The sequence below is a fragment of the Raphanus sativus genome, chromosome 7 (genome assembly GCF_000801105.2).
Source record: "Raphanus sativus cultivar WK10039 chromosome 7, ASM80110v3, whole genome shotgun sequence".
Lineage (NCBI taxonomy): Eukaryota > Viridiplantae > Streptophyta > Magnoliopsida > Brassicales > Brassicaceae > Raphanus > Raphanus sativus.
The window spans coordinates 10,813,290-10,840,712 of NC_079517.1; the positions used below are offsets into that span (position 1 = coordinate 10,813,290).

At 33.4% G+C, this 27,423-nt stretch overlaps 4 protein-coding genes and 1 non-coding gene across 5 annotated transcripts in view; 3 read left to right on the forward strand and 2 right to left on the reverse strand.

The window, feature by feature from the left end:
* Positions 1-1,701, forward strand: part of LOC108817322 (nuclear transport factor 2-like) — a 4,302-nt gene extending 2,601 nt beyond the window's left edge. Inside the window, exons 5-6 of the mRNA XM_056990516.1 lie at positions 869-913; positions 1,007-1,701. Of these exons, the coding sequence (XP_056846496.1) occupies positions 869-913; positions 1,007-1,464 (503 nt within the window). The 3' untranslated portion in view covers positions 1,465-1,701. The remainder of the gene's footprint in view (positions 1-868; positions 914-1,006) is intronic.
* Positions 1,702-3,912: 2,211 nt separating this feature from the next.
* LOC108814873 (ninja-family protein AFP1) lies at positions 3,913-5,534 on the forward strand. The gene is made up of 2 exons (XM_018587512.2): positions 3,913-4,762; positions 4,990-5,534. The coding sequence occupies exons 1-2, from the start codon at positions 4,063-4,065 to the stop codon at positions 5,343-5,345; spliced, it is 1,056 nt and encodes a 351-aa protein (XP_018443014.1). The 5' UTR covers positions 3,913-4,062; the 3' UTR covers positions 5,346-5,534.
* A 6,270-nt stretch (positions 5,535-11,804) lies between these two features.
* TRNAN-GUU (transfer RNA asparagine (anticodon GUU)) lies at positions 11,805-11,878 on the forward strand. Its single transcript has one exon. It is a non-coding gene; the product is annotated as a tRNA-Asn (tRNA).
* A 1,085-nt stretch (positions 11,879-12,963) lies between these two features.
* On the reverse strand, positions 12,964-14,611 carry LOC108815355 (PLASMODESMATA CALLOSE-BINDING PROTEIN 4-like). The gene is made up of 4 exons (XM_056990209.1): positions 14,436-14,611; positions 13,936-14,175; positions 13,809-13,836; positions 12,964-13,487 (listed from the first exon to the last, which is right to left on the reverse strand). Exons 1-4 carry the CDS (start codon positions 14,485-14,487, stop codon positions 13,166-13,168), a joined length of 642 nt encoding a protein of 213 aa, XP_056846189.1. The 5' UTR covers positions 14,488-14,611; the 3' UTR covers positions 12,964-13,165.
* A 7,853-nt stretch (positions 14,612-22,464) lies between these two features.
* Positions 22,465-24,881, reverse strand: LOC108814467 (probable WRKY transcription factor 57). The gene is made up of 3 exons (XM_018587048.2): positions 24,233-24,881; positions 23,291-23,434; positions 22,465-23,127 (listed from the first exon to the last, which is right to left on the reverse strand). Exons 1-3 carry the CDS (start codon positions 24,595-24,597, stop codon positions 22,758-22,760), a joined length of 879 nt encoding a protein of 292 aa, XP_018442550.1. The 5' UTR covers positions 24,598-24,881; the 3' UTR covers positions 22,465-22,757.
* Between the last annotated feature and the right edge of the window lie 2,542 nt (positions 24,882-27,423).

The window sequence follows — 27,423 nt, forward strand, 5'->3', positions numbered from 1 at the left end:
TGGTATCAAAACCGCACTCTACCAACCATGAATCAAGAGTGTTATGCTCTTTCTTGTGATCCATCAATGGTGGTTTTGCTAGCAGTCCTGAAGAAGGAGTTTGTAGCTTTTCGTGATGAGCTGAAGAAGATGGCTCAAGAATGGGAGGATCAGGCAGCAATGTGGCGTAAGAAGATGACGACGTGGAAGACGGAGAGGATGACGGAGAAAAAACCAACTCGACTGGTTCAAAGCGAATCTCTGACATTGGTGACTTCATCACTCAAACGTTCATCACTCAAGCGTTCAGCAACTTCACCACGGAAACAAGGACAAGATCAAACTGTTCCCGTCAAGCATCACCATCACACTGTTCTGGCAAAAAATTCAGGAAAGTGTAGCTGGTCAAACTCTTCCAAGCATGTATCTGGATTTAGTTATTTGCAGCTCCTTCCACGACATGTTTCATTTGGTACTCATGGAAAACATCCGTTTGATCGTGGACGTAACGGTGACGGCGAGATATGTATCGTCAAAGAGGAAGCAGCCCTTGGTAGACCACCACCACTACGTGATAAGAAGAGCGCACACAGTCATATGTTGCTGTGGACAAGAAACATAACATGTAAAGATTTGGATGTTGTGTTGAACCTTGAGGACAAGGTTCTTTAGAGGGTGGAGTATTGATGAGAGTCAACCGGTTAATAACCAAAGTAAACCAATATTGGTTTAGTGCATTAGGGTTGCTCTCCACTAGGAACGTGTGTTAGTGGGGTAGTTACTTTGTCTTCCTCTGTATTTATATACATCGATGTATTTGGAATGAGACATGAAGAGAAAATTGCAGTAAGCTTTTGTGTTTTTGTTTTTAAGTCTTTGAGACCTATCACAGCACCTGTAAAGAAAAGTGACCACAAGATGGTTGACGAACCAGGTTAGAAGATGTTCATCCATTGTAACTCTTGTTCTTGTCTATTTTTGTATATCATATGGTAGATTGATTTGTTGTTGTTTTTGATTGTTGCAGGCACATCGATATTTGTGTCAGATCTGCCAATGGATGCAAGGTGGTCTCAAGTCTCTGAGCTGTTCAAAGGTTTTGGCACCATCAAAGAACATGGAGTTCAAATCAGACACTCCCGGGATAGTGGAAGATGCTTTGCCTTTGTTGCCTTTGAGTCTGTTGCTTCTGTCCAGAGTGTGCTTAAGGCTGCCAAGAGCAATCAGTTCAAGCTTGGGGATCATAAGCTTCGTGTAAGGGAAAAGCAAGTTGCTTATGATGGAAGCAAACCTTATGGTGTGAGAAGTGAAGGTCTAAGCATGAGTCAGAGCGGCTCTGTAGATGGAGGCTCTGTAGATCATCTACAGAGCAAGACTCAGAATGGGTCTGCAGATGGAAGCAAGACTGAGAATGGCTCTGTAGCTGGCGAAGAAGATGGCTACACGCTGGTCAGAAGCCGTAGGAACAGAAGAGAGAAACATTGAAGACTGTTTGAAACAGACAAGAATACTAGAACAGTTACAATTTTTTTTTATAGAAGGGTTATTTGAAGAGATAGGGGAAGAGCGTGCAACTTGAAATTGTTTCGGCATCACAGAGTCGCATCTCTTTTATTCTTTTTACAGTCTTTTTTTGTTCTACTTCTTATGGGACTCGACATGAGTCTTATGTTCTTTTCTCTTTTCAGTCATACAATTTTCCGCCCTTTTTTGCTTATTTTCCTTATTTTCCAAATTTTTAATTCGAATGTTTCAGCTTTAATATTTTTTAATTTATAGGGAAGTGTTTGAGAAATTTCCGAATATATTGAAGATGAAATTAAGATCACTAAAGATTTAGGATTAAAAACTTTTTTTGTATTTTGGAAAAGGATTTATTACAAAGATTTTGTTTTTATAGACTTTTTCGTCAATGTGTTTCTTTTTTTTAGTTGTTGTTTTTGGCTGATATGAGATTTAGTCACATGTCTAATGTCCTTAGAACTTGGCTCACATTTTGTGTTTGATGTAAGGATAACATCCTCCTTTTTTAACAACTTTGATTCGTCTTTGATTATTCATTTGAACATTACCAAGATCATAAATTTGATAGGTCAGGAAGAAGTTTTCATGAACCATGAGTAATAACATGATGTACGTGACTTGGATTGTCTTCAAGCTTGATCTCAACATCTGCTAAGCGGATCTAGTAGCATAGAAGGTGGGGCACGTGCCCCATATAAAATTTATTGAAAACATAATATATATTTAAGAAAAAATAAAACGATATTTTCAGAAACAGAGAGGATATTTATTTAGTTAAAAGATTTATCGTAAGTATATAGTATTAATAATAATATAATAAAAACTTTAAAAAGTATATTTTATATATTCTTTATATAAAAAATATTGTGCCCAATACATAATATTTTTCTAGGTCCGCCCTGTCTGCTTCTATTGTGCTCATGAGTATTATAATTTCTACATGGTCTATCAGCAGGGCCGTGCCTGAGCACAAGCAAGTAAAGCATGTGCTTCAGGGCCAAACATGATATATAAACTTATAGGGCCAATTATTATGTAAGTTTTATATAGTTTTACTGGCAAAGACGCAAGGTTATGCAGTTATGGTCGTGGGTTCAAAGTCTGAAGCTGCATTCATAGTCTATTTTTTTTTTCAACGGTAAAGGGCCAAAATAACTTTTTTGATTCTGGGTCAAAATTTCTCAGGCCCGGCAGCGATGATATTAGCTTTTGAATAAGGGTTTGAGCTTTGTTCCTTCTTCTGAACTTCTTTGTCAGAAGGCTGAGAAGTGCTCCAATCATTTCACTAATTTATGGTCTAATTAATGAGTAATGAAGGATCAATTCCATCAAAAAAACTATAAAAGAACGTTTTATTTTCGAGGGTATAATGGATCTGTCAAAACTAAAGGTATCCATTAAGACAGTCCAAATATGACTATGAACAGCGCTCCTGACTCCTCAGTCCTGAATACTCGAATGCCCCTGTTACTTGGGCTCTAAATAAACGTGTCTAGTACACTTTTATAAGGACACGTGTCGAATGCACCATCTTTTACGGCAATGACGACACGTAAGTAGCCAGCGAATAATAAACAATTAAAAAATGGCATAGCTTTGCGTTACAAAATAGAGCAATCAATAATAGGGCAAAAAGGAAGGGGACAAAAAATTAAAAACAATTTATTTAAAGATTAAAAACTCTCAAGCCGTACGAGAACGTGTCAAGGCGAGGAACCATCTGATGGACACTTGGCTCTATTTCTTTCCCTGCTCTCTTCTGTCTTTTTCACGCATTGGCTATTCTCGTCGCTTTCTTTTCTTCTACGTGCCAACATTTACATATTCTTTTTCTTTAAATAATGAATATAGGTGTTAAAGTATGTCAATAGTAAATACAAACTTTATTGGATAAAATGTACTCCTTCTTTTTTAAATACTTACATTTTAGAAAGTATTATTCCAAATTATATGATTTTCTCATTTACTAATATTTTTATATCATCGATGATATTATGTAGTTTAGTTTATCGGTGAAATTATATCTTTTAAAAATATAAAAATTTGAATATTTTAATACCTATTAAAAAAGAAAAAAGTATATATTTTATTTAAAAAACCGTCAAAACCACGGATTTTCTTTAAAAATTCTAAACTTTTCATTAAATTAGTTTTCTTTAATTGAAAAATATATTTTATTTAATTGACTAAATTATCTTGGGTACATGAAATTAATATTAATTTAGTTTTTGTAATAGACTCTAATTGGGTAATAACTCCTAAGCAGAAAACAGACAAAAAAAGGATTACGGGGATTTTGGCAGTACAGTAGTACTTTGAGCTAAACAGGTAATTATGAAGTGAAATGGAACCGAATATTCAGTGTTCTCTTCTGTGTCTCATCCGTTGAATATGTAAATACTCATTTAGGGAAACAAATTAAAGACAAACCTGGAAACTTTCTTTTTTCTCTGAGATATTGGATATAATGATCAAAATCTAATCTCTCTTTTTTATTACTCCCACCACTGTTACATCACCTCCATCTATCTCTTTCTCTCTGCAGTAGTTACTCCTTTCATGGCGGAAGCAAACAAGACAAGTAGAGAAATTGCAAGAAGCAATAGTTGTGTGTTCCCAAGAGATCTGCTTCAGAGATTCATCTCTAACTCAGCCGATGGTGATCAAGAAGATGAAGAAGAAGATGAAGAGATCGAGTTGAATCTTGGTTTATCTCTTGGCGGGAGATTCGGAGTTGACAAAAGCAATAAGCTCCTGAGATCTTCTTCCGTTGTCGTGACGATACCTCTTTTCCGGGAGACTCATCAGCCGGAGCCGACAACGAAGCCCCCGGAGGCTTCGGTAGCGGTGGCTAGACACGCCGGCTTAAAGAGGACGACGTCGTTGCCGGCGGAGTCGGAGGAAGAGTGGCGGAAAAGGAAAGAGATGCAGACTCTGAGGAGAATGGCTGCTAAGAGAAGGAGAAGCGAGAAGCTCCGTACCGGCGGCGGCGGCGGCGGCGGTGGAAGCAGCGTTAAGTCAACCGAAGGTGATAGTAGTAATCCGGGAGAAGCCGCCACTACTTCGAGGCGGCGAGGTAGACCGTCGTCGGGACTGCCGCGGTGGTCAGCGACGGCTAACAAAGGTGGACTCTTAAGGCAACACAGTGCTGGTCATGATTCACTTCAAGGCTCCCTAGAGTCTCAAGGCGGCAGCGGCGGCGGCGGCGGCGGTGGAAGTTGTTCAAGTGTTTCCGAGATGGAAACCAAATCCCATCAAGGTGTACTATTCTAATTATCATTACACAAAAGCTTTAATAGTATTTGTTAAAACTTGAGTTTAAAGCAAATGGATACATCATTAATCTGAAATCATTCTTTACATTTTTACCAAAAAAAAAATCTGAAATCATTACACAAACAGAAAAGTTAGTTTTCACCTTGTCGGAACCTGAAAGGCCATTTGGTTACAATCTATCCTAAACACTGTTGTTGTGGTTCATTACAGCATCTAGTGAAGAAGCAAAGAGCGTACCGTCGACACAACAACAACAGGAGGCGTTAACAAGGCCGAACACTCGGCTGAGAAGATTGAGTTCAGTGGATATGAAGATAGAGCCACCACAAGGGAAAGGGAAAAACGAGATGCCATGTGTGTTCACCAAAGGAGATGGACCAAACGGGAAGAGAGTTGATGGGATTCTGTATAGATACGGTAATGGAGAAGAAGTGAGGATCATGTGTGTTTGCCATGGTGATTTCTTATCTCCTGCTGATTTCGTTAAACATGCGGGTGGTCCTCATGTTGATCATCCACTTAGGCACATTGTTGTCAACACTTCTTCTCCTTCTAATCTCTTATAGAACCCCTCCCTAACCCCTCTCTCTTCATTTGATTTAAGACCAGAGTGTAGAGAAGATGTTTTTAAGAGGTTTAGATCAGGACAACTTATGTATGTTTTTGTCTGAATCTGTTAATTTCCCAATATTGAGAATTTTATTATTTGTATGTTATAACTACTACTTTATAAAGGGAGATCATATTTGAGAACCTGTCTCCCATAGTCCCTTGGTGTAATCTTCCTACGCTATGCCTTGACTCAACATGACAATGTGTGAAAGAGAAAGAAGGATCTAGAGCTCACATATCCGAAAGATGACGATACCGTAGCTCCAAACATCCCCAAGAGTTTCAATCAGATAAATAGGCGCTGTAGTTGTCGTCCAAGAGTATGTTGCTCAGTACTTTAGGTGAACACTGATCGTGAAGATATGCGAGATCACACGCTGCATCAAGAGCAAGGATCTACCTCTGTTGAAAACTTCAAGGATCAGGAACATCTCTGTTTCGCCTGCGTGGCAACCAATTAACATAATGAGATTCGGATGCCCTTAAAACCTTCCCACAAAGTCTTTTGACAGAACACATTGTTTTTGGAGACACCTGATAATAGAACCGTATTTTATAAACTACGGATTACTAAATATTGTAAAGAATAAAAATAATAAAATTATATCAAAAACTAAGAAAAAGATGATATGACTGCAGATGCGAGATTTTATCTATTTCCTTAACTCAAAATACGTCTCCTAGTGCAACGGTTCGATAACGTATTAAGTCCAGGATACAACTGTAAACAATCTTTTGAATTTGCGGTACTCTATCAGAAGACTTGCGAAACTAGTTTTCTGCGTACTCTTATATACAATACAGTGAAACTTCTATAAATTAATAATGTTGGGACTACACCAAAACTATGATTTTTTATTAATTTATAGAGATTATTAATTTAAAAAGATTATAATATATATAATAAAATAAAACATCACTATTGAACATGAAGGAATTGTATCTGTTGTTGATTTTCAAGTGTGTCTCTCTGTATTTTTTTCTAAATGGCTCACAATCTTTATATAGAAAATACAAAACATCACATTATATAAAACACAGTTTCCTCCCTCCTGAGCGCGCCACGTAGGATGACAGGTCACAAAGTCGTTTAATCCCGTGCTGACACGCGTCCAATAAATGAAACGATGCGTGTTGAGTTTTTACTTTGGTGTTGGGCTCGAGTGGGCTTTATTTGAGGCTCTGCATTTAATATCCGGCCCGATACTATGCGAATTGATCTCTAACCCTAATTTCTCGAACGACAATCTGGACAGGATGCATGCCGCCTGAGTTTCCCAAAAACGGACGGAGATGTGAATTCATCTTTATTTCAATTAATTCAAATGTCCACTACAAGCTCTTCAATACACCGTTCGTCGCTTAGAGGCGGTGTGAGATCCGTATAAATATGTGAGTACTTCTCACAAAGGAGACAAATCAGTCACTATCACAAGCAGAGTGACACTTCTGATGGCGATTCCAACCTCTAGCGAACAGAGACGACGAAGATAGAGTTCGAAGAGGTCCTCCTCCGCTGTTACTTGAGGGATTATACGGTGGCCCTGAAGATAACAGAGAGTTTCAAGTAGGGATCCAAGAAAAGTGATAGGTGCGGGAGGAGATTCCGGCGTAGTTGAAGCGGGTGGAGACAGCTGGGGAAGAGGAGGTGAAGATCCCGACGTAGATGGAGTGGGTGGAGATGGAACAAGAGCAGAAGGTGTAGAGGGAGAAGACGAAGGAGGAAAAGAAGAGGCTGTGGTGGGCGAAGGAGCAGAAGCTGGAGGAGGAGTGGTTGGTTTGGAGTTTGATGGTGGAGATGGTGGTGAACCAGTTTCTGGAGACGGCAAACGATGAGAAAATGTTAAAAAGAAAGAGAAGATTAGGGGAGAGTTAATTGAGTTTATGTTTTAATTTTTTCTATGTGAATGATTTTTCAGAAAATGGAACTGTTTTCGGGTCCCACACACGATTCATCTCTTTATTTCTTTTTTTTTTGGAACGACCTTTAGCTTTATTTCTTTATATGTTATCACACTAATTTGACTATTTTCACATTGTCTAAATAAGCAATTATGAAAAATAAGTAAATTCAATAAAAAGCATAGTTACATATTACATGCATCAAACATAAATTATATCCCGCCCGTAGGACGGGCTGATCCTAGTCACATTATACTTTTGAGAAGCCATAACATAAAAGAGAGTAATAAAGTCTTAAAGTCAAAAAATGCTTCATTAAGTAATTTAATTCCTTTTGACTCAATTTTTAATGACTTAACAATAAAAAATATTTTATATATTTGACCAAATCAAACATAAATAATATTTCATTTAATTTGGGTCTGTAATTTATGTTTATACAAACATAAAGATAGTCGTAAGTAATGGACATAATATCCAACTAACAAATTCAAACCCAAATCCCCTAGACTATATTTGAGAAGTGATTTTGCCACATGTCCTCTCTATAATCAGTTTCACAAAAAACAATATGACATGCCTATTGCCTACTAAAATTGATGACATGGCTTCCAAAAAATATGACATGGATTATTTCATTTAATGTTGATTTATATTTTTGGTAAACTTTTTAGAATATGGTAATAACTCATGCCTTACATTTAATATTGATATTTATTTTTGGTAAACTTCTTTAAATATGGAATATCGCATATATCATCTATAAAATAAATATATTCATATATAACACTAAAATTTCGAAATTATATTTTATTTTATTTTCTATAATTATACAATGTGTATTACTAAGTCTTTAAAAAATTGCTACAATTTTAAAAAAAATTGATTTCTAGACTATATTTGTCAAGTGATTTTGCCACATGTCCTCTCTATAATCAATTTCATAAAACAAATATGGCATGACTACTGAAATTGATGACATGGCTTCCGAAAAAATATGACATGGATTATTTCATTTAATGTTGATTTATATTTTTGGCAAAGTTATTAGAATATGGTAATAATTCATATATTACATTTAATATTGATATTTTTTTGGTGATTTTTTAAAAATATGGTAATAGCTCATAAACAATCTATAAAATAAATATATTCATATATAATATTTCAAATTTTGAAATATTATTATTTTGTATAATTATACAATTTGTATTACTAAGCTTTCAAAAATTTCTACAAATTTTTTTTAAAAAACTAAATATCTAATTGTAAGATCATTAGTTTCTTATATATCTACAAATTTTACAAATATTGTTTAGGCTAAATTTTTGATAATTATACAATTTTATATCATTTTTATTAGTTTTATACAAATTGATTTAATATATATCAAATCTATATTAAATATTAGAAAGAAAATAGTAAAATCTATAATATTTAATAAAAAATTAACTATAAATTAAATTTTGAAAACAATTTTACTGAACATGGTGCAGGAAAACACCTAGTATCCAATATATGGCATTTGCTAATTTTTAATATTTAGCCAAACTCATTTTGGAATTCCATTTTTCATTCAAAACCAACTCTGATTTTGATATACGAGTACACTACTTCATAGTGTCAAACATTCGGTTATTCCGACAAACGTCTTCGTCCCGAAACATACCGGAAAATAGTCTTAAACCATTTCATCAAAAACGAGTTCCAACAATATATTAGCTTTGTATGCAACATTGACCGATGCAGTTTGAGTTGCTTCACTGTTAAAGACTCATGAGCTTCCTAAGCTTGATACGCATTGTCTGTTCTGTCGTTAATTTTCTTTTATCATGGTATTTAGCAGGGGCGTAGGCAAAGAAGGGTTTGTAGGGTCAAATGACCCCACTAAATTTTTGGAAAAAGAATTTTAGTGTATACATTTCTAAGATTACTTTGATACTAGGTTGTTTTATCCGCATATGCGGATACAATTTTCATACGAATATTTACTAGTTTATATATTTTATTAAAATACGTATGCTTATTATTGTATTAAATTTTTGAAAACACTAACATATTAAAAATATTTTTGATTTTGAAATCTTATAATTTTGTTATCACTTTTTGTAAACTTATTTTACTTATGTTTTGCTCATATTTTCCATTTCTTTTTCATTATTTATATTTTCCATTACATATATTTTGCTCATCTATACTATTTAAACATAAATAATAAAAAAATACTTACAAAAAGTAATATGGATCAACACATTTATTGTTAGATTGAAATAAAATAATATATATTTTTATTAAAATAATATGATTAATATAAGTTCGTTTTATTTTAATATATATTTTTATATTTTGGATAATTATTATGAATATTAATTTTAATAATTTATCTAATCAAAAAATTAAAATTCGTTTTTTATTTTCTGGTTAATTTATGTTTTATTCATTAAGGGTATTAATGATATTGACCACTCTAAATTTTTTATTTTAAAATATATTTTTAGATTTTGGATAATTCTTATCATTGTTAATTTTATTTACTTATGTAATAAAAAAGGTTCGTTTTTATTTTGTAGGTAATTTATATATTTATCCATTAAAGATATAAATGATATTAATCACTGTAATTTTTTATTTTAAAATATAATTTTAAATTTTGAATAATTTTTATCATTATTAATTTTAATCAGTTACCCAATCATAAAATTAAAATTCATTTTTATTTTATGGATAATTTATATGTTTATTTATTAAAGGTATAAACGATATTAACCAGTCAAATTTTTAACGTGAGAGTTTTTTTACAAAAAATCACTTCGAAAATAATAGTATAGATTTTTGGCAAATTTTGGTATTTGACCTCATTAATTTATTGTATGTTCTCATATGTCTCCATTAGAATTTTTTTTTTTTGATATAGTGTCATATATTATCAATTTTAGTATTACATTTATATATTATAATTTCGGTAAAATATATTTTTAGCTCTGCCACGCCACTAGTATTTAGCCTTGTTCTAAAAATCGGCCGCGGAAACGTTTAATCGGCCGATTACACGTGATTCGTCTGGGCTCCGTGGCGAGTTGGACCACTTCGGTTGCATTATGCGGTGAGCCGAGTAATGAGCGCGGACTGTGTAGATTTATAAAACTCGGCCGCATAATAGACAAAATCGCTTATCGGCTTAACGTGAATCTTCGTTTCATCCATTAACAGAGAGTTAGAGACTAACAAAGCATTTTTGGGGAGAGTACCAGACTGGGAAAAAAAAGGTTTTTTCTTTGTTTGTGATTAGGTTTATGTGTTTTAACAGAAGAACAAGATTAGTAAAAAATCACTCAAAAATACAGAAGAAGAAGAAGGTTGATTACCAGAAAAAAAACGAAGAAGATAACTAGTCATAAAGTTATAGTTGAACTGTGGTGTCCATAGTTAAGAAACACGTGCTTGTTTCTTGTAAATTTGCATATTCATCCTTATAAAATATTTATTGTTAGTATTTGACCCTACTACTTTCATTTTTGGATGTGTTCCAGCAACTTTTTGATCTCTATATGTGATTTATTGTCTGCTAATTTGGTATGTATTTACAAATCTATAATTTTAGTACCAAGATATTTTATACATAAACATGTATATACACAAATAATGTACTATATGTATAAATAAAGTATTATACGTATAAATAAAGTATTATATGTATAAAAGTACAAAAAATTCCTCCCCGAGTAATCTACGAGTTTTTTCCGATTTTTTAATAAATCGCTAGGCCCTAACGTGCCGCACGCGTAGTCCCTTTAGCTGTCTCCACTGATCCTCATGGCTGCTTCTTGTTTGACCTGCCGGGCTAAGTGTCGGACCAACCTTTTCGTTGGTCTACGATTAGAATCCTAAAACGTTTTTGTCCGATGTCAGATTTTTAAGTCAACCGACATGTATCTACGCGTGACGCGTCATTATGACGTTTTATTTTACGTCAGATGAAACAACGCCCAATTGTTTTTTAGTATTTGTTTTCGAAAAAGAAACCCTACGTTGCGTAATATTATTTCCCTGCTTCATCTGAGTTTTTTTTTTTTTGGCTAAAATGCTTCATCTGAGTCGAAAATAAGAAAAAAACCAAATTGTTAGTCTTTTATCTTTTGGTATAAACTGTTTTCAATAAGCAAGAAACATTCACGTAACACGTTTGTGTAATTTTCTCTATATATATTCTTGTAGTCCCTTTAGCTGAAAAAACAGAGTTGGAAGTAATCTAGTACTAAAGTTTAAGAAGAGGAGGAAAGTAATCATTCATGAGAAAGATCTTTTGGACTCTGCCTTTTTCAGTTTCTGCTGTTCACTTCCTCTATAGTTTTGGGGGTGGCGCTAGTGACCGTATGAGGGGTAGCTGTTGAAGCTGTGATCATTCATCATTCTCTGATTTGTGACAGACCACATTCCGCCATATTCAATTTGGTTCCGAGTTTTAAAAACAAAACCTATAAATTATAGTTAAAAAAGAAATAATCAATCGAGCTGGAATAGCTCAGTTGGTTAGAGCGTGTGGCTGTTAACCACAAGGTCGGAGGTTCGAACCCTCCTTCTAGCGGTTTGTTTTTTTTTTCTCTTGAAGAAATTACTCTTTAAAGCCCAAAAAGCATGAGAAATAAGGCCATACATGAAATTTTATAACAACCATTAAACGAGTACTAAAGCCCATATCCAAGCGAGAAGAGCACAGCATATATCTTCCCCTCCATTCAAGTAAATGGAAAATTCTGGCTAATTCATTCTTTCATGTATTAATACCTTTTCTCTCAAGTAATTGGAACATTTGTTAAAATGATTATGAAGTTCAACCCGTAACTATCATAAGACGAGATCTATACCATGTTATTCAACTCTGTTTTAGAAAGTATATTCATTTTAAACGAACATATGACTTACAAAATTCCTTAGAAATCGTTCAGTAGTTTTAACCACTAGACTAGTCGTTGGTGTATTCTGTTGTGTGTAATAACAAGCAGTAATTTGAGAAACCACTTATAATAAGATATGATAAGCATTTTGAGAAACTACCTAAAGTCACTTTATGAAAAGCCTTTGTCTATATGAGTTGAGCCTGAGGAAGGTGTAAAAACATAGACTAGAGATAGAAAAAAGAGATGCATGCATGATATTCTGTTGCTAATAATCAAAAGTAGCTTTAAGAATCAGCTTGAAAATGGAGGGGATGATACAAAGCAGCTTTGGAAAGAGATTGGTATCAGATTCTTGGCCACTACTAGCCGCACCCGATTCCCCAACTCGTCTCCATAAACACAAACTTTCAAACAAAGGAATCCAAAAGATTCTGAAGTATTCAACTCAAGTATTTTTTTTCCATTTTTAATATAGGGTTAGGATCAATCTTTGGGAGACCAGAAGTTGATTAACTAGCCTCCATATTCTGTATGAAAACCTAATAACCGCAATCATTAACACTTTACGTCTCTCGTCCCACCTAACCCGCATAGTGGAAAAATTGAACGCAAGGGAGTCCTTTCATCGTGTTAGCTAATAAAGCTCTTCTTGTTTATAACTCAAGTCCTTAAGTGACGAGGTTTCACATTCTTTAGTCAATTGTAACCAGCAATTTATATGTCAAGTTGATAACGGGGGTGAGTATTAAAAGATGAAAGATTCGAAGAAAAATAAGGATAAAAAATAAATAAAAAAGAGCGTCTCATCTCCGGATTTACAAAAATTAAGAAAAAGCTCTTGATGAACATCCCCAGATTACTAGCTAATAACAAAGACAAGAGTGAAAAAAAAAGAGAGGTAGCAGTTACTAAGCCGTAGGCAAAATCTCAGTCCCATCCATTACAACCAACCATATGTCCTGAGATGATGTTTTCTAAACCACAAGTATCATCGCTGCACCGGCTAGTAACAAGAACACCGAGTTAGTTCGGACTGATATCTTTTCTCCGTTACTCGGATCTAGCCCGCCGCTCCCGGTTGGTCCAAGAGCAGTGCCCGGGAACACAGAAGATGAAGACGAAGTTGGCATCCCGCTTGTGGGCGTGCCTGAAGTTGGCGTACCAGTGGAAGTGGAAGGAGTCCCGGTGTTAGGCATTCCGGTTGTGGGAGTCCCGGTGGACGGAGTGCCTGTGGATGGGAAGCCACTGGTTGGTGTCCCTGTGGTTGGTGTCCCAGTGGATGGGGTCCCACTAGAGCTGCAAAGTATTCAAAAAAGTGATGATTTATTAAAAGATAGCTAATGATGTATTAAAAAGATTTAACCGATAATACACATCTGGATCATGTGAATGATTGTCTGTGTTTTCACATGCTTTTCTGATTTTAGTAAAGGTGAAATGAATAGAAATGATACATTTCTATCATGATTCCTTATCTATTTGTTTGGTCTTAAATCACTGTCATTGTGTCTCCACAAAATTCAACTTAAATGTAATTTTAATTAAAGTAAAATCTATCTACACAGAAAGTACAGTTTCTTTTAAAATCAAAATCTAAAGACAAAAACAAAAACATACCTGGAACCGGTTAAACAGCTTGAAGCGGCTGCAGTAAGGAAAAAAAAACAGAGTAAATCATTACAACACAAAAAAATATGAATTTAATCATAAGAAAAAAGTGGGCTATGTAATAAAGATGGAGTACTTGATGGAGGGGAGGTAGAGATGATAGCTGCGCCGTTAAAGTCACAGGTGGCGCCGGAGGAAGCTTTCTTTTGGTAGTAACTGTTGACGGCGATGTCACAGTGGTTTTTGACGGTGTTAGGCTGGTAACAAGCTCCGTTTTGCTGGATCTGAGAACAGTCAGCTCCTGCTCCACATGCGTAGTCTATTGCCTTCTGAAGCACTTGCTCGTTCCCGTCTTTGCACACACAGTACGCAGCATCTTTTCCAAACAAAGACAAATCAAGAACATTAGAACTAAAACCCAGACAACAAATCAGATTTCAAAGTTTCATATCTCTTAAATTTAGATTGAACTGAAGTGTTGTTTTTTTTGCTTTTCCCAGACAAGATTTAACAGAGAGATCTAATACTAAATTTCTGAAATTTTGTTGTGAGCTAAAAAGAAAGATACTTTTCAGAACTGACACAAGGAGAATATAGTGAACATTATGGTCAAGAAAAAGGATATTAAGGTCTTACTTGAATAGGCAATCATGGAGATAATCAGACACAAAGGAAGTAGTACCGACATGACTGTGTTGATGTTTAGATATCTCTTGCGGTAGAGAGCGAATTACAAAGGAACAAAAGGCTCGGATAGAACTTGTTTTTGAGAGAGAGAGGGTTCTAGACAATAAAGGCAAGTGTTGGGGTGTGGTGTTGAAATATAATTATAGACACGACCATTGTCCAACACTTTTCTTTCTTTTATTTTCTTAAACAACAATCAGTACGTTTCCACACTTGCAAGTATGTTTTTTTTTTGCTAGTAATTTTTCTTCAGTGAACAAAAGTGTAAGAGTAAAACTGAAGAGTAACTGATGGTAAAAAGTTTAATAACCAATATAGTTGTATTGCAGACTTGCAGTGGAGGAATAAAATTTAAAAGCATTGTTGTCTTCTAGTGCAGTGTTGTGTTTGTGAAAACTGTTCGTGGCACCGAAAGATTATAGTGAAAGGGGACCATACCTCTTTTTTTTATTTATCAATTTTGCCACCTCGATTTACGTAGCTCAGATGAGTTCTCCTAGTACACCTTTCTTCGTAGTTAAACTCATTTATTTAGCAACGGTCAAAAGTTGCGCATGAGAGTTATGTAAAATAACTAGAACCAACTCTGTACTTTTATTTACAAATTAATGCCAATGACTTATTAATTAAACGCAGGAGAGTACTGTACTACTTTTGCCTACGAAACTACACGTGCAAATTCAAATCATCCCCTCCTACCAGAATTTGGACTGCATTTTTTTGACTGAATTTGGACTGCATATCTTTTGTTCTTTTTTTTTGATCAAAGACTGCATTTCTTTTTTTTTGTCGGAAAAAAAGTTCTATCGAAGACAAGACCAAAAAGAGAAAAAAAAAGAAGAGAAGACCCAACGGTAACAAAAAGAGAGGAAAAAAAAAGAAACTCAGAGAATTGGGACTGAGGTCACTGGGCCATGTGCTCAAGACAATCTTTGCCGATGCTGCGAACGTGTGATGTGCCACACACAACACACAAATAATACACACCAAAGTAGTACTGCTTTTTCCCATCTCCTTTTTGCAGATGATAGTCTTTTCTTTTGCAAGGCAGAATTAAGCCAATGCAAAGAGATCATGGACATTCTAGACATATATGGAAAAGCCTCAGGTCAAAGATTAAACACGTCAAAATCTTCCATGTTCTTTGGAAATCGAGTGGAGTCTTCTCGGAAAAAGATATAAAAGAAGCGTTAGGGTTCTCTTCTGAAGGAGGCATGGGGATGTACCTTGGATTACCTGAACAAATTGGTGGTTCGAAGATGAAAGTATTCTCTTTTGTACAAGATCGGCTCATTGGGCGAACAAATAATTGGTCATCGAGACTTCTCTCGAAAGGAGGAAAAGAAGTCCAAATTAAATCGGTGGCTCAAGCAGTCCCGACTTATGTTATGTCATGCTACTTGCTCCCACAAGGTATTACTGATAAGCTCAGGAGCACGACTTCGAACTTTTGGTGGAGCTCAAAACAAAACAGCAGAGGTTTACATTGGATAGCGTGGGACGAAGTCTGTACTCCCAAAGATTTGGGAGGACTAGGTTTTCGAGATTTCCACGATTTCAACATAGCGCTTCTTGCAAAACAACTGTGGAGATTAATTCATTACCCAAACTCTTTACTGGCACGAATTCTAAAAGAAAGGTATTATCATCACACCTCTCCTTTAGAAGATCGACGGACATACTCACCATCATATGGATGGCGTAGTATCATGGCAGCAAAACCTCTACTCCTCTCGGGTTTAAGGAAGACAATTGGATCGGGCAACGATACGAGAGTATGGAGTGAGCCTTGGGTTCCAGATTCAAGGGCGCGACCACCGAGACCTGCCGAACATATTGTCTACAGGCTCCCCCAGCTCCTTGTTCAGTCCTTTATTAAGGATGATACCAAGGAGTGGGATATACCAATTTTGAGAGAATTCTTTCATCCTGATGATATACCTTTGATACTTGGGCTAAAATCTTCTCGCTCCCTATTACCAGATGGTTATGCTTGGAACCATACTAAGTCAGGAGTATATTCAGTTAAGACCGGTTATGATCTACTCCAATCAATGAAACGGAGTCTTACACACGATGTGGTTAGTGAACCGAGCTTCACGTGTCTTCTAAGCCATGTTTGGAAGATAAAAGCTCCAAGCAAGATGAAGCATTTCCTGTGGCAAGCTCTCTCGGGCTGTGTGGCAACAGCAGAGAGGCTCACTTATAGACACCTGGGTACCGATAGGAGTTGTCCTAGATGTGCTGCCCCAGTGGAGTCGATTAATCATCTTCTTTTTGAGTGCCCCCCAGCCCTGCAGGTTTGGGCTTTATCGGACTATCCGTCCCTTCCGGGTTACTTCCCGAGTATATCTATATACCAAAACATGAACTTTCTGTTTTGGAAGACAAAAGAGGTGGCTCCCTTGAGACCACAACTCGATACCTTCCCATGGATCTGTTGGTACATCTGGAAGGCGAGGAACGACAAACTCTTCAATGGGAAAGTCGTATCCCCGATGGATACTCTTCAACATGCGACACTCGAGGCCGAATGTTGGAGGACGGCTAACGAAAAGGAGGACGAAGAGGGAGAACATGACGGTACCCATTCTTCAGAAGTGGAGACAGTGCCCCCTTGGATACCCCGAATCCCTACCTGCCGAATTGATGCTTCATGGATTGATAATGGCAGCGTTAGTGGCCTAGGGTGGAATTTCAAGGACCAAATGGGCTCTGTATCCTTTGGACAAAGGGCATGTAGCAGGAGCCTCTCAGCACTTCACGCTGAGATGGAAGGTTTACTCTGGGCAGCTTCATGTATGAGGAACATGAGGATCACCACGATAAGCTTCGAGACGGACTGCACGGATCTGGTGGACATGATTACGAATCCGGGGGAGTGGCCAGCATTCGCGACAGAGATCGGGATTTTCCAGGGCCTCCATGAATATTTTGAGGATGTGAGACTATCTCATATTCCTCGAAACATGAATGGACGGGCCGATGCTCTAGCTAAAGAAGCAAGAAAGAGAGGATACATTTTTTCCCATATAGATCAGACCCGGTCAGATGGAGAGACTCCACGGAGACTTGGCTCGTCGGACCACCACTTGATCTAGATAAGATGGGCAGCTGACAAAAAAAAAAAAGTAGTACTGCTTTTTTCTTTTATTATTTCCTATTTTTGAAGTATTTCTCTACTTCCATGTCTGTGCGGATATTCTTGGAAGGAGCGCTGGTGTAAGTCGGTGCCTCAGCTTTTCGATGAAACAATTTCAATACCAAACATTTTCCGAATGGTTGCTTATGTGTTGTCTTGTACTGCCAAACCCATGGAACCTATGTTGGGCCTTAAGTTTGCAATATATGTGCGTTCTGAGGTTATAAGTGGTTTACTGTCTGATCCACAGACCTTGTTCTATTATGTGGTTGTATAAGTATTGTAAACATGTGGTGCATGTAAGCTCTTCTGATAGAAAATTTTAGTGTATTTGCACCGCATTTGAAGTTTTAGTATAAAATTTGCATTCTATAGTTAAGAATATCAGTTTATTACTGTAGATTTTAGTATGGTGCAATTAAAACTGTCAATCATAGATGTAGTGGAGATCATTCTTCGTAGACCATATTGCAGCAAAAATTATATATTTCAGAAAAATCGCGAAAAAATCATAAACGTGACACTAATATTTTAAACTTTAAATTGACTATTATTTTAATATTCAACTCGAAATTTGTATCATAAAAACTCGTCAATCTAGCTTATGTGTTTATCAAGTAAAATGTTGACGTGTTGCACAGACAAAAATGATGAGGTATTGGTTTTTTGAAAAATGAATTATTTAACTAATAAAAATAAATAAACGTTAAATAATAATTCAGAAATTAAATAAAAATCATAAATTAAATAAAAATCAGGAAACTAAATAAAAACCAGATTATTAAATAAAATTCAGCAAATTAAATAAAATCAGAAAATAAATAAAATTTAATTAAAAGACATAAAATAAACAAAAATTAATTAAAATTCAGAAAATTCACAAAAATTAGAAAATTAAAAGGTTCAAAATATCATTTTATAAAACATGTATTTACTGTGCATGACTCGTGATAGTAAACTGTTTTATAGGTCTATGCTTATATGCCTTTTTAACATTTATTAAACATGTATTTTAAATAAAAATTGCTCAAACTAATATATTCCTAATACCATTTTCATGCTTATCTTAACCATATTTACCTTTAATTTTAAAAAAGTAAATAGACATTTATAAATATAGGATTAAGTAATCTAAACTTAGAGTTTGGATTTGAAGGGTGGGATTTTGAAAGGTGGGGTTAAGGATTTAATGAATATATAAATAAATAGTTAAAATTTAAAATATAATTTTTTAAAATAGTTTCAAAAAGATTTTTTGAATTTCAAAAGAAAACCGAAAAATTGAAAAATATTATTGTGTAGATGTGCACAGTATATACATGTTAAAAAGGATATTTTTAATTTTGTGAATTTTAATTAATTTCGTTTAATTTTATGTGTTTTAATTTAATTTAATTTATTTTATTTAATTTCTCAATATATTAAATTATCCAAAATTTTATTTAATTTTAAATTTTATTTAGTTTTATGATTTTTGTTTAGTTTTTTATATTATATTTATTTTTCTTTAATTTTATTTATTTTATTAATTTTTATTTTTTTCGAAATAAAAACGAACACCTTATTGTTTTTACATATACAACATGTCAACCTTTTATTTGAGAAACAAGTAAATTAGGTTGAAGGTTTTTTTATACAAATTTCACTTTGAAGGTTAAAAGTATTAGCCAAAAAACTTGAGAGTTTAAAATGTCAGTACTTTTATGTGATTTTCACTATTTCTTAAACATATTTAGACTAGACTGACTCATAGTGAACATACAACTTTTACAAGTTACAACCGTATGATTTTTAATATATATAATAGATTTTGAAATATTTGTTGTTTTGAAATATTATATTTCATAACATATATATATTTTTAGAAAATTATATAATGTGTTTCTTTAACAAATTATATAATATGTTTTTCTTTTGTATATGATGCGTAGTTGTTTTATATGTTTATGATGACCAATATTGAGATATAAAGGTAATTGTACATAATTTTATGCTAATTTATAATATTTATATTTATAATTGAGAACTTTTTAAAGCGATTAAATATTAGTAATTAAGACAATGCTATTTAAATTAAAGTTATTGTTTTACAAATTTTTGGTCATTTTTAATATAATTAAACAAATTTTATTACCAAAATTAATAAATAAACTAACATTATAATTCTCCAAAGTTTTAATAAATAATAACTCTATATGTATTTTTTATGAATTCTAAAATGAATGGTTTTTGTTGAATCTCTATAATAGTCATTTTTATTTTAAATAATGTAAAACGACATCTAATTAACAACTCTATATGTAATTTTTTGGCCGTAAAGTGACATCTAATTATCTAAATATAGGGTAGCGAGAAGTTGTTAAATGTAAATGGTTAATACAATAAGTGACTTCTGATTGGTTGAAAATAAAGCTGATAATTCTGATTTTTAAAATGTTATTAAATACTGCTCGAGTGTAATTGGTTAAAAATATGATTTTTCATTGGTTAGCAAAAATATGATTTTTTCATTGGTTAAAAATTTCTGGCAAATTAATTTAAAACTAATCCAAAAAGGAAATGTAAATAACAATGAAAACCAATGGCATAATTTTATTAATAATTCTGCTTTAATAATATAAATACTATCAGAACAACATTATTGATGAGTTTCTTCTCATAGATCTCTAGATATTAGCATAGTTTATTCAATTAAAATGGAATCATTCTAAAAACTTAAAATGGAATCATTCTAAAAACTTACTTACAAAATATTTGTTCAATCAATTCACTAGAAACTTAATTATTTTATTTAAAATTTAACATAATCAACTAAAAAAATAAAAAATTTAAAAAATTAGAAAGAATAGTATCCCCCTGCATTCTTGCATGAAGATTTCGTAACCATGATCTTAACTATCTTGTGGAAAAGATTATAGATTTAAATAGTATGTTGAAAACTATGATGAGAAATTGGTAATGTTGATGTTCTTTTAGACTCCACAAATCACCAATAGAAATTATATAACAAACAAGTAAACACACAGTTAGAAACGTCGTCTTTTTACCGATTCACAAAAAGTGTAACATAGATTTTTCTAAGGCATTTACATTTAGAAAACAACAATATTTAATAGGAAAATATCTCTAAAGTTGAACATTTTTTATGAATTTTTTTAAGATTTTAAATTTCTCTAATTAAATATTAATATTTTTGGTGAGATATGGTGAGAAACTCTCATGCATATAGCTTTCCATCATGGTGGTTAGATAGAGCTATTTTTTTGTGGTATGTGTTTGGTATTTAATTATTGGTGTGGTTTTCTATTCGTAATCTGAGCATCTCCAACATCATTGCATATTTGATTTCAAAATGGAATTTGAAATAAAATAAATAATGAATTTACTCCACAAATTGAATAATATTTTTTATTATTACTCAATTTTTCACTTTAAAGTGAAGTGGCGTGAAAATAAAACTCAAATTTATTATATAGCTGTTTCATTTTCTTTTAAATAGAAGTTTACACTGAAGATGCTCTCATGCTGGTTTTCCATAGATCCATCATCTACAACATCTAGACAGAGCAAAAATCTCATTGTCACCATGGAACCTCTCTCGATACAGGCACCATTATTCAAAGGATTGATAATACGATTTGGAACATGATCGTATCTCTTCACTATCATGGAATTTTCAAATTAGAAGGTTTTGTGAGACGTTGGTTTGAAGTGTTTCCCGAGTTGATTAATTTGCCAATTAGTTTGAGTCACTTTACATTTATTCTTAATACGACTTTTATACTGTTTTCTCATTTGTAAATACCCATTATTTTCTGATTAATGAATATAAAATTTAATAAAAAAATATATATACTTCAGGATGACGACTTCATTCTTTAGAACTGTGGATTGTCCAATATGACTATATATGACCTTATTTTATTTTGTTGATTTGGGTATAGGTGCATTAGCACCTCCTTAGCATTTTTTTTTGGTTTTTTTCAAGGTTATGTTGATTTGCTGATGGTAGCTGGGAGATTATATATTCAACAACGCAGACATGTTTATGTGTCATATTTTCTTTCAAAATTATTAAACATACAAGCACACATTCCCTATTGATATTATGTAATATAATATACATTTTTGTTATTGTGAATAATGTATAATTTTGTCATGTGGTTACTTTGTCCAACTTCTTATAACAAATGTTCCAAGTCAATATACTTACAAATATTGTAAGTACTTGATGACACAAAATTTATTATTTTCTCCCATTTTACTTTCTTGGCTGTCTTTAGCTAAAACAGAAAGCATTTATTCCTGTGACCTAACACAGTACCCTCGGAACTTATACCATATAATATGCGGCGCCTCATGCATACATGTACATATAGAATAAAGGTATGCACCAGGACATATATTTTTTTACTGCAATTAAGTTGATGTGAATACACAATATTAAGGGGTATATGTATAACTGAAAAAGAAGAGATTCGAGATCAGAGTGACATCGAGTGGAGTAACTGAGCTTGGTTTTAATATATGTTGACCCATTTCCGGGTCACCTCTCTACCTTACATAAGTAAACAGCCTATATATATGCCTTAGAGCAAGAGGAGTAAGATAAAAAGCACTATATAATATACCACTGCTTGATCCTAATTGAATCACTTCTAAACAATAATTAACATGTGTTATGTATATAGATAACCAAATAGAGAGAGAGAGAGACAACCATCCACTTATTATACATGCATCATCCAACTTTTATGTGTTCTGAAAAGGGACTGGCCGACATATCTATCAAGTGATCTAAATTATTCCAAAAGAGAGATAATGGTGCATCAGTGATTAGACAAACACGATATTGATTCTCATATATATTCATCAGTACATCTACATCATTACATCAGACAGGCTTGCTTCTCTCAAAGCATGGGATTTTCCCACTTATCTCTTGGTTTGGGTTTTGAGTTTCGGACTAGAAAAAGTAAACCCTTTTACGCCTCTGTGGTCCATTAAAAGTTTTAAACCCTTGGGAACCAAAAGAAACATTATTTTATCTAATTATAGAATTTACTCCTAATCAATCCTATATAGATGAATACTAATTAACAAATTCAAATATATATATATAATGAACCTCAAGGATTGCGCATGGTTTGAGGTACAATATCACCAAGTAAACCTTCTTCTGATGGATTAATGGACGACACTGCAACATGTCCGTCTTCGGTAGTAGACTGGGGTAATTGCGGTAAAGAAGTATTTTCTCTGTGAATTTGATGAAGGAGTTCTTGGTAATAATAATGATTTGGCAATGGAGGAGGGAGATGATGATGGGATGTGAAATTATGAGGTTCGTGAGCTGGGAAGATTCCGCCTCGAGGGAATCCAACGGTTTGGTGGCAATGTTGTCCTTCGTATGTTGTGATCACTATCGATGGATCTTCAGATGATCTTTCCACTCTCTTCTTCACTGTGCATCTGGTGTTCGTGCATCTATAGTAGCTCCTACATACAACAACAGTAAAAACTGTCTGATAATCTACTGATGATCTAAGTGTGAAGTACCATGTATATATGTGTAATTTTTTAGCAAATAGTATAACTAGAACTCATTGGCTAGAGAAGTTAAGGTAAGATAATGAGAATAAAGTGATGATAGCTATGAAACCTTGGGAATTGGCTATTCTTGACAGCTTTCTGTCCATATTTACGCCAACGATATCCATCTTCAAGATTATCTACATCACTCTTGGTCATGAATGCAAATCTTTGTTGCCTGATTCGTTTTTGAGCCTTCTTCTTTTCCTTCTTTCTAAGAAAAAGAAACATCAAAAGATTCATATATCACCATGCAGCAGAATTCACAGAATAACCAATCAATCCGTCAAAAATATTGATTCTGTAATGCTAATGCCACCACAGTCAAACTACCACAAAAAGATCTTTAATAGTAATACTTTCATTAACTTAAAAGGTTTATCTGTGATCATGAGCATTCATTTTACATTTGCTATATCGATAACAACTCATACTCATCTGCACTCATCTAGTTGTCTATCGGAGATTCCAAAACCCTACATATCAATTAGGGTAATGATATTATCACGGTTTACGAAACATGAATTTTAAAATAATTCAGGTGTTTTCTTTAACACTTTTGCTATGTATACTAGTAGTATTAGATAATATCATTAAAACGTGAGACACTTCTGACCTAATATTAGTTTAATAAAAGAAATAACGAGGACGAGCAAAAAGTTGATGTAGAGTGCACGCTAACATCACACAGCCGCAATAGCGGCTGCTGTGTTCATCATCATTATTATTTTTCCCTCTCTAAACTGTCACCGACGAATTCATCATTCTGATGATAACTCTGATAAATTATTTGTACGGACGAATCCATTCTCAATTTTCTAGGATGGCAAGAGTAATGGCCTTTTTTTTTATTCGTTTTCATGGCTTTGACCTTAAGTTAAGAAAAACCTCCCTCCCGACCACCACCACCAACATGGTGAATAAATTACGATCGGACCCCTGCACAAAAAAAAAAGACCCCACGTGTTTCTCGCCTCATCGCTTATTTGGGAAAAAAAGTAAAGAAACTCACGGCGTCTCCGGTGTTTGCGCGGCGGAGGCGGTTGAGTTCTCAGTTGGATCCTCGCTTGAGCTAGATGTAGCGGCCGAAGGATTGTTAAAGTTAGTTGAAACCTCTGTAACGGTAACAGAAGCGGCGGCGGCCGATGAGGAACATGAAGAAGGTGGAATCGGCTGATCAGTCTTTGAGGTGGTGGTGGTGGTGATGGAAGATGGGACAACGGCGGTTTGTGTAAAACCAGAGGAAGCGGGGAGGTTCCAGGCGAAGTCAGAGAGGAGGATGTTGGAAGTGTCTCTGTAGAAGAAGTCAGAATCTGAAGCTGTGAGTTCTCTCCAAGCTGAGTCGTTGCTCAGATCGGGATCTTTAGGATCGTTCATGATACAATCTTGAGAGAGAGAGAAAAGATAGAAAGAAAAATAAAAGCTAGGGTTTGTTTGCGATTGGAAGAGAAAGAAAGAAGCAAAAGAAAAGAGAAGAGTAGAACTTTTGAAGAATCCCGTTAAAGTGCTGTCAGTGTCTCATCAAACACCGATCAGACTCTGTCTTTACAGATTTCTTTTTCTTTTTTAAAGATTTTTATTTGTCAAATTGCGAAAATAAATAATTCATGAGAGAGAAAGGACTGAAATAAGAAAGAGAGCATTGAGGAAAAAATGGTACGTCAAGGGTCAAGGGAAACGAACGGAAACGGGAGGGAGGAGATTATGAAATATTAATTTAAGCTCGAGGTAGGTCACACAACTACTTTCCCCTCCTAGATGGACGCCTCCTATTTTTGGAGTCGGATTCGCATTTTTGCTTACTTTCTTTACAAATCTTTCTTTTGTACATAGTAAAGAAAAATGAAACTTTACAGTGTAAAAACGCACAAGAGTTGTTAACAGTTATTTCAAACTTTACAATTTTACTTTTTCTTTCTGATTGAAAAAAGTTTAGTTAGAAAGTAATTAGAAATGAAGCAGAAGTTGGTTTTCCTTAGAGATGAAGCATAATTAAAAACTTAACAGTTGACCAAAAGTTTTTAAAAACTTAATAAAGTACGCATTTAATTTTTGATTGAAAAAAATAAGAAAGTAATTAAGTGTTGATTCCTGCGTGTTGTCCGTCTTGGATATGACAAGAATATAGCCAATGTAATCCACAAACCACTAACCGGCCACGTGGAATTTCTTGATCCTCATACGATCATACGATAACCTTATTTATATTTCCCATAATTGCAATCCTTCAAATAGCACTCAATCAAAACGAATCTTCAAAAATCATTGAACGTAACTGTGTCAATTATCTTTTTTTTAAGAAGTGATCAGCAGATTAGTGGGTTATTTTTAAATTAAATTGTCAAGAGCCAGACACATGTCTAGGTGATGTCTAACCATTATTAGAATATATTGTTGAAAACATGTAACATATGTACCACACGCTAGAATGCTACCAACATATCTATGCGGCTGTAACATTAATGCATCTATATTAAATTTGTGATTTAAGTAAATGCAATCAACATTGTCCATAAACATTCTTGTGTAAATATGTGCATGTAACTTTTTAGGAAATCTTCATATATATAATCATATATATAGTAGGTGTTTTCCTACACCATGTGCAATAAGAAAATTTTCAAAATTTAATTTATATTTAAAAATAAAATTTATTAAATATTATAGATTTTATTAGTTTTTACCAATATTTAAATATAGATTTGATTTAGTTAAATATTAAATTAAGATAAAAGGTTTTTGTTTATTTAAAAATATATTGAAGAATATATATGTATATGTTTAAATTATAATCTTAGATAGTATTTTCTATCTATTTATATTGTTTAAATATATTAAACAAATTTGTATAAAGCTAACGAAATGATATTAAATTGTATAATTATCAAAAATTTAAACTAAAAATATTTATAAAATTTGTAGCTAAAAAACTGATGATTTTACTATTAGAAATCTAATTTTTTTAGAAAATTGTAGCAATTTTTGAAAGATTTAGTAATACAAATTGTATAACTATAGAAAATAAAATAAAATAAAATAAATTGAACCTATTGTGAATAATTGAGTTTATATAATGCTGATGGAGAAATCTTTATATGAGTTGGGTTTTGGTTTGTCGGATACCTTTAGATTATAAAAATATATATTCATTCCGTTTCAATATAGATGATGTTTTAGAAACATTATTTTATTTTATTTACATGAAGTTCGAGTTTTTAAAATTAATTTTTAGTTTATAGAACTGTTCAATCAGTTACATTTTACAGTTACATTTTACAGTTCTTTTTATAACTGGTTAACCTTTTTAAAATTTATATCTTTAAAATGGTATTTTAGAAAAGTATAATTTTTTAATCTTTGCATACTAAAGCAGAACGTATTAAGAAATGGAGATAGTATAATTCACTTTTACCATTTGTGGGTTTGGTCTATCGCTCTCGGTGATGTTAGAACGGTAGCATCTAGTTGCCCAAAAAAAAAAAGAACGGTAGCATCTATGTCGAGAATCATTTGTGTGTACACGCAAGAGCGAGACCTACCTAAATTTCTACAATTCATCTATAGTCCCGTAGGCCGTGTTATTTAGTTATTCAATATACATTAGTCATTACTCATTAGATCGTCGGTAGTTAATAAAAGAATAAATTATGAACAGAAAGTATCAGTAATGTGTACGAATTCTGTTGGAGATAGAACCATGAACAGAGCCTGTCTAGGGAACAAACGACCCAAATGAGATGAAATTTGACAATAATAATATTTGTAAGAATTTTATCCATATCAATATAACTTTTATCAATAAGTAAATTGGATACGTGTGCTATTAAAAATAATACTCTCTGTTTTTTTTTTGTAAAACAAAAATTAGATTTTGATAACCTGTGTAGATGTATTTTCAAAAATATGTTAATATTTGTTTTCATGTCACTGTTATATACCATCATATAATAAATATATGTAGTTATGTACCATCAAATAAACAATCATATAATTAATAATATTTTTACGTATTATCATATAAATAATCACATATATTTTTTTAAAAAATAATATGAAATATAAAAACCATAATTTAAGTTAGTGTTTTAAATTGGACTTTGTATTGTATTTTTCTTATATATATTTAAAACATCTTTTATAATGATTATTGAAAAATGTTTTAGTAAAAATCAATTTTGAATATATGTATATATTGAATCAATT

What these genes read in the sequence shown, in the direction of transcription:
- LOC108814873 (XM_018587512.2), top strand. Translation starts at nt 4,063, where the DNA reads ATGGCGGAAGCAAACAAGACAAGTAGAGAAATTGCAAGAAGCAATAGT. An exon ending in GGAAACCAAATCCCATCAAG is followed by an intron (nt 4,763 to 4,989) that starts GTGTACTATTCT and finishes GGTTCATTACAG; the next exon opens with CATCTAGTGAAGAAGCAAAG.
- LOC108815355 (XM_056990209.1), bottom strand. Translation starts at nt 14,487, where the DNA reads ATGTCGGTACTACTTCCTTTGTGTCTGATTATCTCCATGATTGCCTAT. An exon ending in CTCCATGATTGCCTATTCAA is followed by an intron (nt 14,176 to 14,435) that starts GTAAGACCTTAA and finishes TGTTTGGAAAAG; the next exon opens with ATGCTGCGTACTGTGTGTGC. An exon ending in CTCTACCTCCCCTCCATCAA is followed by an intron (nt 13,837 to 13,935) that starts GTACTCCATCTT and finishes TCCTTACTGCAG; the next exon opens with CCGCTTCAAGCTGTTTAACC.
- LOC108814467 (XM_018587048.2), bottom strand. Translation starts at nt 24,597, where the DNA reads ATGAACGATCCTAAAGATCCCGATCTGAGCAACGACTCAGCTTGGAGA. An exon ending in GCGCAAACACCGGAGACGCC is followed by an intron (nt 23,435 to 24,232) that starts GTGAGTTTCTTT and finishes TCTTTTTCTTAG; the next exon opens with AAAGAAGGAAAAGAAGAAGG. An exon ending in AAGAATAGCCAATTCCCAAG is followed by an intron (nt 23,128 to 23,290) that starts GTTTCATAGCTA and finishes TGTTGTATGTAG; the next exon opens with GAGCTACTATAGATGCACGA.